We start from the raw sequence: 14,975 nt of genomic DNA, 5'->3' as shown, positions 1-14,975 counted from the left end.
TCAAAGCATGGTACAGCAGAAACAGACAGACAGACCAGGAACAGGTGAGGTTTGTTTCTGGGTTTCTGTACTGAGAATGTACTGACAATGTAAGTGTGAAGATGGACTGATGTCTTTCTTCTTTCCCATCCTGCAACCTCCATTGGCAGTGGATCCTTTGGGTCCACTGCCAATGGACACCACAGGACACCCCCAGACACCCCTTCACATGTCAGAGCTGTTTTAGCAGCACAAGGTGAACCTACACAATATTAGGTAGGTCCCACAGATGCTGGATCAGATTGGTATCTGAAGAGTTTGGAGGCCAGGTCAACACTTTGGGCTCAGATGCAGGGCTTTTCCTGGGGGTAGGAGGTCAAACAGTCCAGTGTAGAGGTCTCCCTAACGAAGGAAAAAGCAAAAACATTTTCCTCAATCTGGCAACCCCTATAGGAGCGTGGTATCAGTATATTTAACAGCAACAAGTAAAGAAAATGTCCTAATTTCTCAGGGTAATCAAAGAACACAGTGTTTTCAACTGGACTATTTCTGCAATTAAAAGTAGTACAAGTGTAATTTGGGCGGACTGACAAAGAAGGAGTGGAGCAGCTTTTACTTAAAACATTTATTTGATCCAATTCTTTGGAATGTAATAGTCAATGATCAGAATCTGAGACAACAGAGACGGATGAGTCTGGGTGCTGACCAGAAAGTCAAAGTACAAACAATACTTTTAGTCACTTAAGGCCTCACTAGTTTCCCATTTTTTTTTAAAACTCTCTTATTTCCTTTCTTGTTTTTTTTTCTTCTCTGGATCTGAGACAGCAAAAATTACAGAAGCAGTATTGAAAATAAAACATTTTTTTTCTTGTCATACAAAGAAAAAAATAAAAATAAAACAATGGCACGTACATCAGTGACAGTACAAAAACACAAGGTGATATTATACCAAGTAAATAAAATTGTTACGTTTCAAAGAGACGATATAAGCTTTTTCGAGAATGAAAAACATCTCTGTAAATTGTACATTTCAGAATTATAACACTGTCATCTGAAACCGTGTTAAAAAGAAGCAACAATAACACTGTCCTCCTCTACCTTCTCTCTCTCTCTCTCTTTTCATAAATCAACATCATAAACACATAGATTTTTTTTAAATATATCAGTGCAACATTTGTTTTCACGTCTAGTGCTGCAGAATCCTTTCTTGTTTAGGAGCTTTATTAATATCTGGCTGACTCATTGCAAACACACACACACACACACACACACACACACACACACACACACACACACATTTTCCTGTCTATGAAGTCAGACTGAAATTGCATTTTGATCACCCACAGTCTCGTCTGGTACATATTTTACTGAGAGAAGCAAAAACGATTGAACCAGTGGGCTTTTAAGGGCGAGTAATGAGAATCTCAACAGTCAGAGCACCTTAATTTGATTGTTTGCTCAGTCGTTACTGAAACCAAACAAGGATTTGATTTAAAACGAGGTGGATTTCCTTCACAGCACGACAGAAGAACTTAAAAATGTCTCATTTTAGAAGGAATGAACTGAGAATCTGTGCTGAGTTGGACCCGATGAAGAACCGTGCCACTTCACATTTTGAGCTGATATGACGCCACGTACTGTAATGCTACATTAAAAATGGGCAGATTTATGATCCACAGTGCAGTGCAACAGGAGACAAACATCGTTCTCCCAGTTGCCACGAGAAATGTGTAAATCCATCATAACTGCGTAATGGCTTTTTAATCTTTGCAAGTAAAATCTGTAACCTACTGTGAAGGCTGCTGAGGTTGTCCATTAATAACCAGTGAGTAAATGAGACAAGTAACTGGTGAAGTTTCTGTCTTTTCAAGCCTCAGTCTTCCAAACCTAAACAGTGCTATGAACAAGCCACCAGTATCACAACACATTTAGCTACAAAAGCTAAAACACAACAAAGCAGTATTATTAGCACAAGGCTTTTCGTTTTCAGTTTTTAACCAAAGTTCACTGAGAAATATCCAGATTTTCTAGAAAGGAGCTGTCAGCTTTAAGCCCAGGATTTTACATCTTCACACACCCACAGGTTGTTGACATTTCCTGCTGTGAGAGGGACACTGATCATCGGTAGCTCACAGTGCAGTGTTGGATGTAGAGAGGGATGAGTAAAACGGGGATAAAAGTCAAATGAGATGCTGATTATGAAGCAGAAAGAAACAACCCAAAAAAAAAAAAAACAAACGGTGAACAGTGCTTAAACTCTGAGCAGCATTTTTAAAATCCAATTTTCACCTGTTTCAAAGATTCACAAGAAACAAAAACCTCAATAGTTTACCAGGTGTTTCTGTGGGTCTCTGCTCTGTGAGGTCATCTCAGGTACAAAAACGTGACTTTATTCTGTTTGTGTTATTTCCAGGCCACCGCAGCTGAAGGAGAATGTGCATATGAGGCATGAATTGTGTAAAGTACGATCAGTGTTGCTGCAATCAGTCACCTGGTGACTCATTAGTCACCTGTTGAGGCTGATAAACTTAATTTTGCTCCATTAAAGATCAGTCTGATAGTCGACACTGATAACACACCGACAGAGCACAGCATTGTCACGGCAAAAACATCAGCATTCAGAACCTTCAACAGAGTCCTGTCCGCTCAGTAAAAAACAAGCCGATGGACCAGAGGAGAGACGCCTCAAGTCCTTCTGACGCCTCCTCTGCAGGACACACTGCAGGTTAAAGGTTTAACAGTCATTTCGTGTGTCGGTGAGGAAAACATTTCAGTCCTGATGATCCATCTTCGACTCGTTGCCAGGCGTCTTAGCCATACTGAGGTTGTCCGTTTTACCCTGTACACTCGCTTCCCATGAGGCATTTCTCAATAACAAACAACAGGTTTGTGTCTCTGTCTGTTTAAATCAATATTTTTTGTACATTTTGTAAAAGAATTTGGGAGATTTTGATTCCAACATAGAAAGGATACTGCGGCACTGGTGTCTTTTTCTATTAAAAAAAAAAAAAAAAAGGGCGCTCAAATATATTAAAACCTATGTACAATATGTTGGATGTGTCATGTGCCATGAAAACGAGGCATTCAGGGCTCCTACACATTTTCCATTTTTAAATTTCATAGCTTTTTTTTTGTTCAAGTGTCCAAAAACCTAAATGTTAAGTTGGATTTTGAACATTTTAGTCTGTGTCAGTATGACCGTCATCAAGGCAAGAAGATCTACAGATCTACACCAACACATGTGTTAGTTGACAGTACACGACAACACCAAAAAAAAAAAAAGTAGCTGTATTTATAATACAAAATTGATTTTATGGACTTTTTCCCGTGTGTTTGTGTTTGTGTAGGAACCCTGGACGGAACGCCAGCCGATGAGAAAACAACCAGCAGAAAACAAGGCAACAGAAAATCTGGAGGAGGGGAAATAAAAGGCACTGTTGGAACTAGACACAGGTCAACGGGCCGGGTACCCGCGGTACCCACGGTACCCACCAAGCACACAGGCAGACACACACACACACACACACACACACACACAGAAACATGCTTGCACTTCATGTATACAGATAAACATGAGTGTAGTGCACGCGCACACACACACGTCTACAGCTGGACTCACACACACACACACATTAAATGCAGATAAATCTGACACACACACATGCTCACGCACACACACTTACAGGGACACATGGCCAGCTGAACAGCCAGATATCAGAATAGCAAATTTCACATACTCAGCTCTTTCTGTGAAACTATGACATCTGAAAGAAAGACAACATAAACAAACAAACAAAAAAAAATCAAATCTTATCTTTCCGTAAAATTACACAAACGATACTTTTTTATGAATTGGTCTCAACACCAGCATGTGATTACATGAAATCAACAAAGCACGCCGAAAAAACAAATAGAATCCTTAGTTTTCTTTGTTTTTTGTTTTTTTTTTGTTTTTGTTTTTGTTTTTTTTTGCTGTACAGATTCTTTATACACAGTGCCCCCTACAGGTCAGTCCCTTCCACTGCCGCTCCTGAGAAATAAAATTACATCGGCTCACTTTCAGCCCACCCTGCCGTCCCATTGGTGGCTTCAGCCCCCTGCCCCCCTCCCTCCGCTCCTCCGTGCTCCTCCCTCTTGATTGGCTGCATCATGTGTCTATGCGGAGCGAACACAGCTCCGCCCCTCGTTTCCCCTCACGCCTCTGAATAGTTAGTCTGTCCGTTCATCTTGTCCTTCTTTAGCTTCACGCCGTCCACCAGCTCAAAGTTATAGTTCTCCAGGGCGGATAAGTTCCTGTCCGTCATGCTGCCCTGCGAGCAAGCGCAGTACAGCACGACGCCGCAGATGGCGCCCAGGAAGACGCCCAGCGCCGACATGGCGATGATGGTGATGAGGATGGGGTCCAGGGTTTTCAGCATGTTGCCTGGGCCTCCGAGCTCGCTGGTCTCCTGTGAGAGCGAGTCCATCGCTGCAAGAGAAACAGAAACATGGACACATGGTTATGTTGCATTCAAATGAAATAAAAAAAGGCCTTTCATTACAGACTTAAAGGACCATACTGGTGATTTTACATGTTCTAGATCATAAACTACAAGTGGCAGATTCAGCTTCTCGTTTTAAGCATCCATGTTCCTCTCTTATGGTTTTATTTTATCCAAACATTACGACTTGTGAATATTTTTTTGACAGTTGACGCTTAAATATCAGATGTCACATTTTCTGTGAACACACCACCAATGCACACCCTCCCCTTCACAACCACTTTACTGTAGAAAATGATATTCAGAGAAAAATAAATGAGTTGAGTTTAAACTGGTCACTGAAATAGGCTGCGGTAGAAAGTAACTAAGTACTGTACTGAAGTACAATTTAAAGTATTTTAATCTTCTACTTTATACTTCTACTCCAAAGGCAAATAATGTACTTTTCTTAACTTAAGTTACTTTGCAGAAACTTTAAAAACATAATAAAATAGGTTAAGATAAAACTTTATTGATCACTGGGAGGTAAATTCACTCGAGTAGAAGATCTGAGTACTACACTGTTAATAAAATGACCTCTCTTGACACTCTTAGGAAAGTGTTGAGTCAAATCAATGTAAAATTCAGTTAAAAATGGAAATCCACTGATGTGATGCTAAGACACGTAAACACTTTTCTTTTATGGAGAAGACAGACAGAGAAAATAAATCCACAGAAGGTAAGCATCCATCAAATGTTATTTTGGTATCAATTTATTATTGTTATATGTAGTCATTTTCTGTTTTTCGCTGCCATCAACAGCTACTTTCAGACTTTCTTTGCAATCCTGCTATTCTGGACATCTGTAGTGAACTTTTTAAAAAGGTAAATTTGTAAGTTTCACTGTGTGGTGGCAGAGAAAAACAACATCTGCATGCTGTTGTATGTGGTGTCTGTGGAGACGGGTTCACTAAACGACCAAATCAGAGTCAGCGATGTACTCACGCAGGATGAAGATCTCAGTCGGTGGAGACGTAGGGGCCTCTGGATCTGTAGGATCCAGAGCCTCTGTTAGTTTAAAGTCAACAGTAGTACACAACACAAAACTAAACTGAGCAAAATACCAACAACAGTTTCCTCTGCCATCACATCACTGTTTTAAATAGTACAACGGTATTATTTTTGGTGTGAGTGAGATTATACACACCTTTGCAGTCCTCTGCACTGAGTCCATCGATGATCTGGATGTTGTCTACAGCTATGTGACCTGAACTGCGTCTGTCTGCAACACCCTCCACCACCACCTGCAAAAAAACACACACAATCAGTCACCTGCACTGATGAAAACAGGAGCTTTAGATACACAACCCATCAATAAACCAAACAAACCTCATCTTTAAAGCCTTATTTATGAGTGCAATAATCAACCTCCCTGTTGAAATGAGAACAAATACATTGTTTTTTATAATCAGTGCTGCCTAATTTCTGCTGACAAATGTACAGAGATTACAAAAGTATGTTGATTTCTTTCATCTTTGCATTTTTTTCTTGTTAATTACTGAATTAATCGTACATCTCCCGTATTAAAATGAAATAATATAAGGAAAAGCTCACAACTTATACAACAGATAAATATAAACTGTGACAAAAGGTCAAATCAAATACCTGAACTAAAAACTTAAAAGGTGGGAAAACACTGTTTTGCCTGATTAATCTGCATAGTTACACTTACCTACTTAAAATGATCTTATTAAGGGAGGGAAAACTAAACGAGGTGAGGCTAAACTTTCATCAGACTTGCACTGATAAGGGGAAAAAAAGTACAAAAACACCCTAAAAGGCCACAGGTCTATCACCAGGACTGTGTTACCTGATACGAGGCGCTCGAGTGCGGCAGTAAAACCCGTCCCTCCCTCCAGCGGTTGCCCTGGTGGCCGCTGATCGTCCACAGGATCTGCCCCCCCTCCGCCTCCTTCCTCTGCTTGATGTGAAGCGACCCCGCGTGCTCTCCGAACATGTGATACCAGAAGGACATGCACAGGTCGGCGTCCGGTGCCGTGATGGGCAGACTGGCCAACCTTGCCACCTTGTCCTCCTCGTCCTCGCCTTCACCCATTTTACCAGGCGCCTCCGTGTCCATCAGCTGCATGTAGATGAAGTTCCCTTGTCTGCCTGCAGGGGGCAGCGCAAGACAAGGTAAGAACTGAGTGTGTAGTGTTGTAAGGCTCCTGGCAGCTTGTAAAAACATTACTGCAGATACTGACCCCATTTTTTAAAACTATAATTTGATAATAAGGTGATAAAGGTGATGTAAAAGACACTAAATTACACAGATTTCTGTAGATTCTGTGTGAACACAAGCCTTAATATGATTAATAATAAGCTCTACTGTGACAACAAGGTTTTCAAAACTCTCAAGGATTCATTACTCATTCATTTTATTTCATTCACTTCTGTCTTCTAACGTAGACACTCTGCTTAAGTGTGACACTTCTGCAGCTCACAAGGGCATCAAATTCAAGGACTTGACAAAGTTTTTTTTGACAATAAATGACTCAATATCAGCTCCAGGAGAAGATCTGACTTGACAACACAAAGAGCCTCATTTTTTCCCCATGTGATCTGCTCGATCAAGGTGAAATCATTCATTTTAGAGACTGCTGCTGTCTGCACAAAAAGAATCCATCACAGGAGCTTTGAATGGAGAGAAGGCCAGAGAAGGAGAGGCATGTTGATGAATTTGAAAGCTGTAGATTTTTTAAAAAGTGAAGCATTTCAAGGCCATCCATTAATTTTCAAAATGTTTTAAGGCTCAGAGCATCTGTGAGTTTCTCCTCTCTTTCTGTTCAGTGCTGAAGATAAAGAATATTTGTGCAGTGATATGAATAGAGTTCTTCTTGGCAAAGCTGCTGATGTTCTGGGATATTTTAGAACCTTTTGAACTGTTATTTTGGATGGGTCATGTTTATTTTTTATGGTGTTAGACAGCCTTGTTGTTCTCATGGGCTGTTTCAAGATGCCATTTGTGCCAAAAAAAATCCTCTACAAGACTATATTAGACTTTTTATTCATGATTGTACAGCTGCATTTCTGTGTAATTCAGATTTTGTTGCACGTCTTGTGTTATCTTTCCTATGTTATTTGTCTGTAACTATATTATTGCTGCTTAACTTGACCTGGATATTCTTAATAAAAGAGATTTTTAATGTAATTGAGAATTTCCTAAGAAAAACAGAAATAAAATTACTGTTCTTCTCGCTTATTAGAGCTTGGACAAAGTCTTCTTTAACCCTCACTTGAAAGTTCACTTCCAAAACAATATTTTTAGTAATTTAGTAGTAATTATTGCCCAGGGACGTTCTTGACTTTAATCTTGTCTCAAAAACAAAACAAACAAACAAAAAATCTTGGCCTTTATTTTCCTACACTACTGTCACATTTCTTCTGGAGTTTTTGACCGGACTGATCTCAGTTTTCGTTGGACTTATAGAGCGCTCCGCCTTTCTATTTGAACTTTAAGGAAACATATAACCACTGAGTGACTCTGGCTCTACATGAGTGTCATGTCACATACAGAATCAGGCCTGGTTAACTTTGTGGTAGTTCTCCATGTTCACAAACTGTTTGTCCTTCAGAGTGGGAATAAGGTTACGTGTCCAACGGGAATTTCATTTTACATCATAGGCATCTTTTCCTCATTCCTTTAAACAGAAAATAGGAACTGTTGTGAATTCCCAGCAGCACCAAGAGTATAGAGTGTTATTTAAAGCTTAGTTAAAAATATTCCAGCTTCTAGCAAAAAGAGGGTTAGACAAGGCTTTCCAACAGCTGCATACAGAGTGCTCTCCCCGGAGCGCCCGTCGAGTGGTGCTGGTTACAAAAACCCTCAAACGCAAAGGTGAGCACACATCCCCGTACCTGTGTGGTCGTGGGTCGGTCCTCTGTGGACGGCGGAGGCCTCGTTGGTCTGGATGAGCCACTCGGCCCCCGTGCCGGCCTCCCCAGTCCAGCCGCAGAGCGAGGAGAACTCAAAGTTACAGGCGAACCACACGTACGCTGCAGTGGAGAGAAAACAAACTGCTGTTTAGAAGCTGCTTCAACACCAAAACAAGAGGTCTTAGAAGTATCACCTGCTGGACTGCTCTTAAAAAGCAGCCATGTGGCAAACTGAATAACCTCCTCTTGAGTTTTACAGAGAGCAGGCAGGGCTAGAAACTGTGATCGTGTGCTGTTTTCACCGACTAATCTGCTTCAGTCGAGGAGGGGGAGATGAGACAGCCTGAAGAAAGAACTGCAAGCCGTGTAACATCAATATTACAAAGCTGTTCCTGCTGTATCGTACGCTCAGTATAAATTGTGTAGCTTGTGGAAAAACATATTGCACTAAACAAAAGGCTTGTGCCTTGGAACAGGGCGACGTGGAGACGTTTGTGATCGTATACGTCGTGCAGAGCTACAGGGCATTTTCCTTCAGTGAAACACAGGAAGTGAGGCTGATAGAAAACAGCGGCGACATGTTCATATGTTTGGGATCAGGACATCAAGAGAGAGGGAGACGAATGGAGGGACCTTCCGCAGAGAAAGGCGTGGTGCCACCAACATGCGGATGTGGCCCCCGGAAAAAACCCCAAACAGAAAAAAAAAACAAAAAAACATTTCCCTCCCTTCTTCTCCGCCTGTGCCTGCAGTCGACTGGCGACAGTGGTTCACCACGGCATCCAAATGAATGCAGAAGTCTCTGAACACTGGACATGTTGTTTCTGAGAGGCTAATAGGATGCAGAGATGACCGTGGAGCTGCACGGTACACCCCCCTCCCTCCCCTCCCTCCAACCCCAAGCTGTCTTCACGCGATGCTTCGGCTCGGCTAATTGAGACCCAAGAGGCCTTTATTCTGTCTCTCACTGTACCTCTATCCACTCCTCTCCTCCACCTTCACTCTCCCTCTCTCTTCTTGCCTCTACCTCTTCATCCCTCTCACCCCTGCCTCTTTTCTGTCTCATCTCTATTCACTCCTCCTGCTGCCTCTCCCTCTCTTTTCTCTCTTTGTCTCTCTGTCACTGCTGCCATTTTTCTACCTTTCTGCCTATTCATCCCTCCTCCTCTCGCTCTGCCAGTTTACTCCAAACGTATTGAATTTGGTTCATTCACAGTGGATGATAAACTGTGACACCATGCTAAGACGTTCACGCAAGAGAAGAAGAAAAAAAAAAACACAGTCGGCCTAAACAAACCACAGCGTTTGGCTTTGAACGCTGCAGTGAGAGAGGGCTCGCCAACCTCAGGGTGTCTCAGTAAACTCAGCTACAATTGGTCCACAGTGTCAGGCGATTGTTTTATGCGTGGCTTCTGGAAACATGTTCCCACCATGTCTTCTAATCTTGCTTCTGCTTCATTTTTCAAGAGAGAAAGAGAGAAACATTCTCAGATTTCAGCGTCTCAAATAAGAAGATTCGCTGCTTGTCTTTGTCATATGTCACTGTCACTTGAATATCTAGGTGTTTATGGAAAAACAAGGTGTCACCTTTAGTTGGACAAAGTTGTGATGGGCATTTTTTGACAGTTCTTTGACGTTTCATACATTAAACCAGAGAGGTAACGCAACACTGATTATCTTTGTGTCACTTTCCATTACATTGACAACTAGTGGGAGCTTGTTGGAGTGCGAGTACTTTACACATCTGATAGGTTTAGATTACAGTGAGTAAAACTCTGCACAAAAGCAAAAATGAAAAGGAGCGACTGTGTAATCTGTGTTCAAGGGAACAGGTCGGGTTGCGGGACTTTATTAATGAGTTGAGCTGGGTTCAGAGATTCAGAGATAACTGCAGGTGATGGGTTGGTTCTGGTGCCAAGATTTAAGTGTGTGGGACTAAATGATTAATCACAGAAAAGAATCTGTGTTTAATTGATAATAAGGTTTAGTTTCTTGATCCTGGGAGACTATAATGTAGTGACTGCCAAACTAGAGGCTGAAGATGAATCTGAAAGTAAAGGAATAAGAAAATAAGTAAAAACATTGCTGCTACATAAATTATTTATCATGTTTTAACTTGTCTCTCCTTTTTTTATGTTACACTGGATACTTTCACCTCTTCAGGAGAAGCAGTTGATGGATGAAACTCATCAAAGAGTTCAGTCTTAGTCTCACATCAACAATGCAGCCACATAAGCTGCCCCAGTTTCACTTCTTTTAACCACAAGAAGAAGAGATTTTTGTTACTGTTTTTGTCGTTTGCCCTTTGTTGGTTTTCCCTCTCTGTCTCAACACGTCTTAATCTCTGTCTCTTTTCTGACTCGTCTCCATCTGTCTTCCCTTTGCAAATCAATTCAGCTGGATTATAACTGGGCTGACGGATGAAAACAAAACACGATTAAAAAGGAACAATACTAACAATACTGTAAATCTAACAACACTTCCTTGTGCTCCTCCCGCTGCTGTATAGTCTCGTCTGGGCCGAGCAGTATCGGGGGGGGTGGGGGGTGGGGGGGGGTCTAATTTGTGAACTGGGGTGATGAAAAAGCCTTTTACTCCCGTGGAAGTCAGTTTCATTGTTCTTTGTGATTGCAGTCAGTGCTGCTGGTGACACTGAATGATGGGACCATTGGCTGAATTAATGCACTGAGCTGGCAACCCTGCAATGGCACATTTATTTGTACATTTGCCTGTAAAATGGTTCAGCTTGACTTTGGGTGTAAGAGAGGACGACTGGTAGAGAAAAGAGAAAAGACAAAGGAAAACAAAATAAACAAGACACAAGGTGAAGCGATGAAGAGAGGAGAGGAATAAATTTAAGATGGAAGCAGACGGACATCCTCACCTGGCATGTCCAAGTCCAAGACAGGGTCAGCTGATGCTGCACCTCCTGCTGTTAACAGATGGGACAGTCAAAAGTAAGGTCAAAGGTCAAAGAGGCCGGTCCCACCCACACAGATGCCAGCACACGCTCAACACACCTCAGTTTATGAAAGATCAATATCAAGCTTACGCGCTGTGCTGCACAGCAATTCATGACGCAGTTTGTTTTTTGAGCAGAAACGTCTTTCAGAGAAAAACTTTTTCTCCCTGTCCAACGTTTCAAAGAAAATCCAGATAATGGATTTGACTACATGTGAGAGTAAAAGCGAAGATAAAAGAGAATGTTTAAATGTGGATGTGGTGCAGAAAAACAACACAGTCAAAACTTAAACTGTGACAGGGAGGATGAGGGAGAATTTTTCATGGTCCAAGTCCAACAAGTTTTCACTCAGTCGACATGAAAGAGACGATGGATGGAAAAGAAGCAAAGCACACAAGAGACGTTTATCTCGTATCACCTCTTAGAAAAGAAATTTGTTCTTTTTTTATTATTTCAGTTTGAATTCTTGCCTGTGAAACTATTTCTAACTTAGTTCTGAGGAGGAGTTTTGTCGGTTTACCTGTGGCCACGTCGTAGTCGTAGGGCGCCTCGGTCTCGACGCCGCCGCCGCAGTCCTGCTGTCCCTCCTCGCAGTCTGTAGCCAGGCCCGTGCCCGGTACGGTGATGGGTGCAGTGGTGGTTGCGCCAAACGTGGTCATGGGAAGCGTAGAGGCGACGGGCGTGGTGGGAGGTGCTGTGGTTGTAATGTCTGAATGGGGACATAGATAAGAGGCAGGGAGCTGAATTCACAATTTATTTGCCATTAAGAAAAGACTCTGTAAGTGTGTTACGATTTGTTGCACGACTCTTCAGTCCATGAAGAAATAAGAAACATCAACAACGAAAGTGAAAAAACTACCAATACAGATCTATTCTAGTCTATACATCAGTGCATCCAGAAGGTTTATAGCTCGGGGGGAGAGAACACAAAGTCTCCACTGGAGGATCTTTGTCAGGAACCCAGGAGCTTCAGCTGCTTCTCGGCTGGAGGAACAAGGCTCTAAGTTTAATTAGTTCCCCCCAAAAAAGTACTTTCTGATGGTCGGGGAACTGCTGGGACAGAGTCTGCACTAAATGCAACGGAGACAACAAAGAGAGAACAAACCTTGTATTGTTTTCTAACTATTTTAACGTACAGAACTTTTCAGGCTGTTATCAGTCTAATTAACCTCATCTTCATGGTGGAAATGCAACTGGGAATTTATTTGATAAAGCAGGTCTTTCATAGATAAAATGTTGTTGCTTTTTGTGTTTTTGTACATTATCAGACTAACCTAAACCTGGTCACAGTAACTAAAATGCTAAAGATGGAAATGAACACACAACCGCTGGAGGAACTTGTGATTGTGAAGCTTCTGGGGGTTTTTGGTCTAAACCTTTATGACATATAAACCCTACAAACCAGGAAGTAATCCTTTAAAAATACTGCAGATCTGCTAAATGCAGGGACTTGGGTGAGATCTGACTGAGACATAGTCACCACATCAGATCATGTGTCACCACAGCAGATGCACAAAAACAAGAGGGTGCATTTAGCTGCATTTCAGAGGTTTCTATGCATTGTAACAGCATTTGAAGTTTAATAAGACCTTTGGCTTTTCCTTATTTATGTGAGAGAGTTGTGACTCATTTGTGGAAAGAGATATTAGACTGAACACCAGACTCTCTCATCGATAACCGCGTAAAACTCAAGTGCCTCGATTTCTCTGAAGACTGAAGTGGTTGAGAGCCGGCACTCGTTTCCCATCGAGGACCGAAGTGATAATGACAGAAACCCTCTCGTATCTTGTTAAATTCTACCGTTCAGTCGATGTCTGGTGATGTGTTTTTATGGAAATGAGGCAAACTGAACTTGAATTAGCATACGTAGGCTATGTCAAAAAAACTAAACAAAAAAACCACAGTCTTGCATGTAATTAAACTTTGCAAGGAAACATGGTTGCAGCGTTTTGAGTGGGATGGAGGTTTGCTCTCAGAGTGGAGTTGCAGATTTAACTCAAAGCAGAATCAGCAAGGACATAAAAAATCTGATGCAGGGACACTGTCAGCCTGTTTGTCTCTCTCCTCTTCTACTTGTACTTGCATAAATTGGCATCCTGATGTTTTTTTGTCGCAACAAATATCATTCAATCAATCAGGATTCACTGCAAGAAGGAGTTGTTCACTGAATCCAAATGAACTGCAGGGGAAGTGATCTTAAATCCAGCACCTTTTGACATCAACTTCAGCACATGTTGATTAGTTGATAACATCTAATCAGCTTGTTGAGCATGTTAAGAGCACTTGAGGTCAAAGCTTTATCATTATGTACATTAATGATTCGCTGCCTCAGTGAGCGTCAAGGCTGTGATTTGGATAATGGATTTATAAAGTGTATGAGAGTGTGTGACTTTTCTAGTGCACGCATATGGTTTGCATGCATCTCAGTGTGTACATATGTGTGTGTTAGGTACACTGAGCAGTCGGATTAAAGTGTCTCAGTCTGTGTCATGTCTCCTGTGACACTGTGTGTGTGTGTGTGTGTGTTGTCTTTGTTCTTTTCCGTTTGAAGTGAAACCGTGTTCATGTGGGACAGATGCTTCAAATACCACATTTTTCCTCTGTTTTTTCTTCTGCTCTGACGTCTTTCAGCCTCCTCTGTGTACGCACACACTCTCTCTCTCTCTTAATCTGTGACAAATACACTCTGATTATCAGTTGGTCCTTTGCTGTGTGTGGTAATCCAAACATCTTTGCAGCAAAACAACACAATTTAAGATCTTCTGGAATTATCTCTGAACGCAGCTGCGTCTTTTTATAAGTTTATTTCCTATTTCAATTTGCTTGTTTAGTAACATAAAGGAAGGCGTGTTTCTAATGTTTTTCCTTTGGATAATATTTTTCATATGGTCTGCTTTACTTTTATCAGACTTCAGAGGAAGAGCAGGATTAAATTAACTTTACATTTTGCACAAACATTTATGCAGGTGGTGCTGCGATGTCAGTACATCCACACTGCACAGCACAGTACACCGGTTTCCTGTCCACTGTCAGATTCTCTGTGCAGCTTCTCAACATCTCCTCCTGCAAATATTTTACTTTGCAGTGCAGATGAACAGAAAAACAATTATCTGCTGAGAAATTCTGAAGCTTTTTACGAGTTAATTTCACAGGGTAAACAGAGTTAAGAGGTCCAGGACTTCCTCAGATCCCCTGAGTCTCGCAGGGGTGAAGTTAATCTCCTCTATCTGCTCCTTGTCTCCTGCTCTCACTCCATCCTCCTCTCCCTCTCTCTCTCTCTGCACTCTTGCCTTCTTTACCTGATTCTTATCACCCAGACTCTCAAACTCCAGCAGACTGCCTCCCTTCCTCCCTCCATCCTCCCTCACCTACTGATGAGAGGTGGAGCCCTCTCCTCCTCCCTCCTCCCTCCTCCTCCCTCTGACCACTGCAGCAGCAGAGATAGTAGCCTGCCATGGCATGCGTCAGCCTTTCATGTGCTCGCTCTCCCCGCAGACCCTCCCTCCCTCCCTCCTTCCCTCATTACACCAAACACTGCAGATAAGCAGCCTGACGTGTAAGCAGTTCGCCGCTTAATGACTGGATGACTGATTGAGGCCACGCACACATGAATGTCAATACACCTGAAAAATGCTGTT

General features: G+C 41.9%; 1 protein-coding gene across 2 annotated transcripts in view; it reads right to left on the bottom strand.

The window, feature by feature from the left end:
- Positions 1-589: 589 nt before the first annotated feature.
- The window catches only part of LOC108880953 (neuropilin-1a), a 72,244-nt gene continuing 57,858 nt past the window's right edge, over positions 590-14,975 (bottom strand). The window contains exons 12-18 of one of the 2 annotated variants that reach the window (XM_018672707.2): positions 11,858-12,046; positions 11,260-11,307; positions 8,358-8,495; positions 6,310-6,611; positions 5,647-5,743; positions 5,445-5,489; positions 590-4,447 (exon numbers count right to left, since the gene is read on the bottom strand). In XM_018672707.2, the coding sequence (XP_018528223.1) occupies positions 4,173-4,447; positions 5,445-5,489; positions 5,647-5,743; positions 6,310-6,611; positions 8,358-8,495; positions 11,260-11,307; positions 11,858-12,046 (1,094 nt within the window). In that variant the 3' untranslated portion in view covers positions 590-4,172. The remainder of the gene's footprint in view (positions 4,448-5,444; positions 5,490-5,646; positions 5,744-6,309; positions 6,612-8,357; positions 8,496-11,259; positions 11,308-11,857; positions 12,047-14,975) is intronic. The other variant, XM_051069800.1, reaches the window with a different exon arrangement.

Source organism: Lates calcarifer, linkage group LG4 (genome assembly GCF_001640805.2).
Source record: "Lates calcarifer isolate ASB-BC8 linkage group LG4, TLL_Latcal_v3, whole genome shotgun sequence".
NCBI classification, from domain to species: Eukaryota; Metazoa; Chordata; class Actinopteri; family Centropomidae; genus Lates; species Lates calcarifer.
The sequence above is the reverse complement of the archived record's forward strand: the minus strand, read 5'-3'. Positions and strand labels throughout refer to the sequence as shown.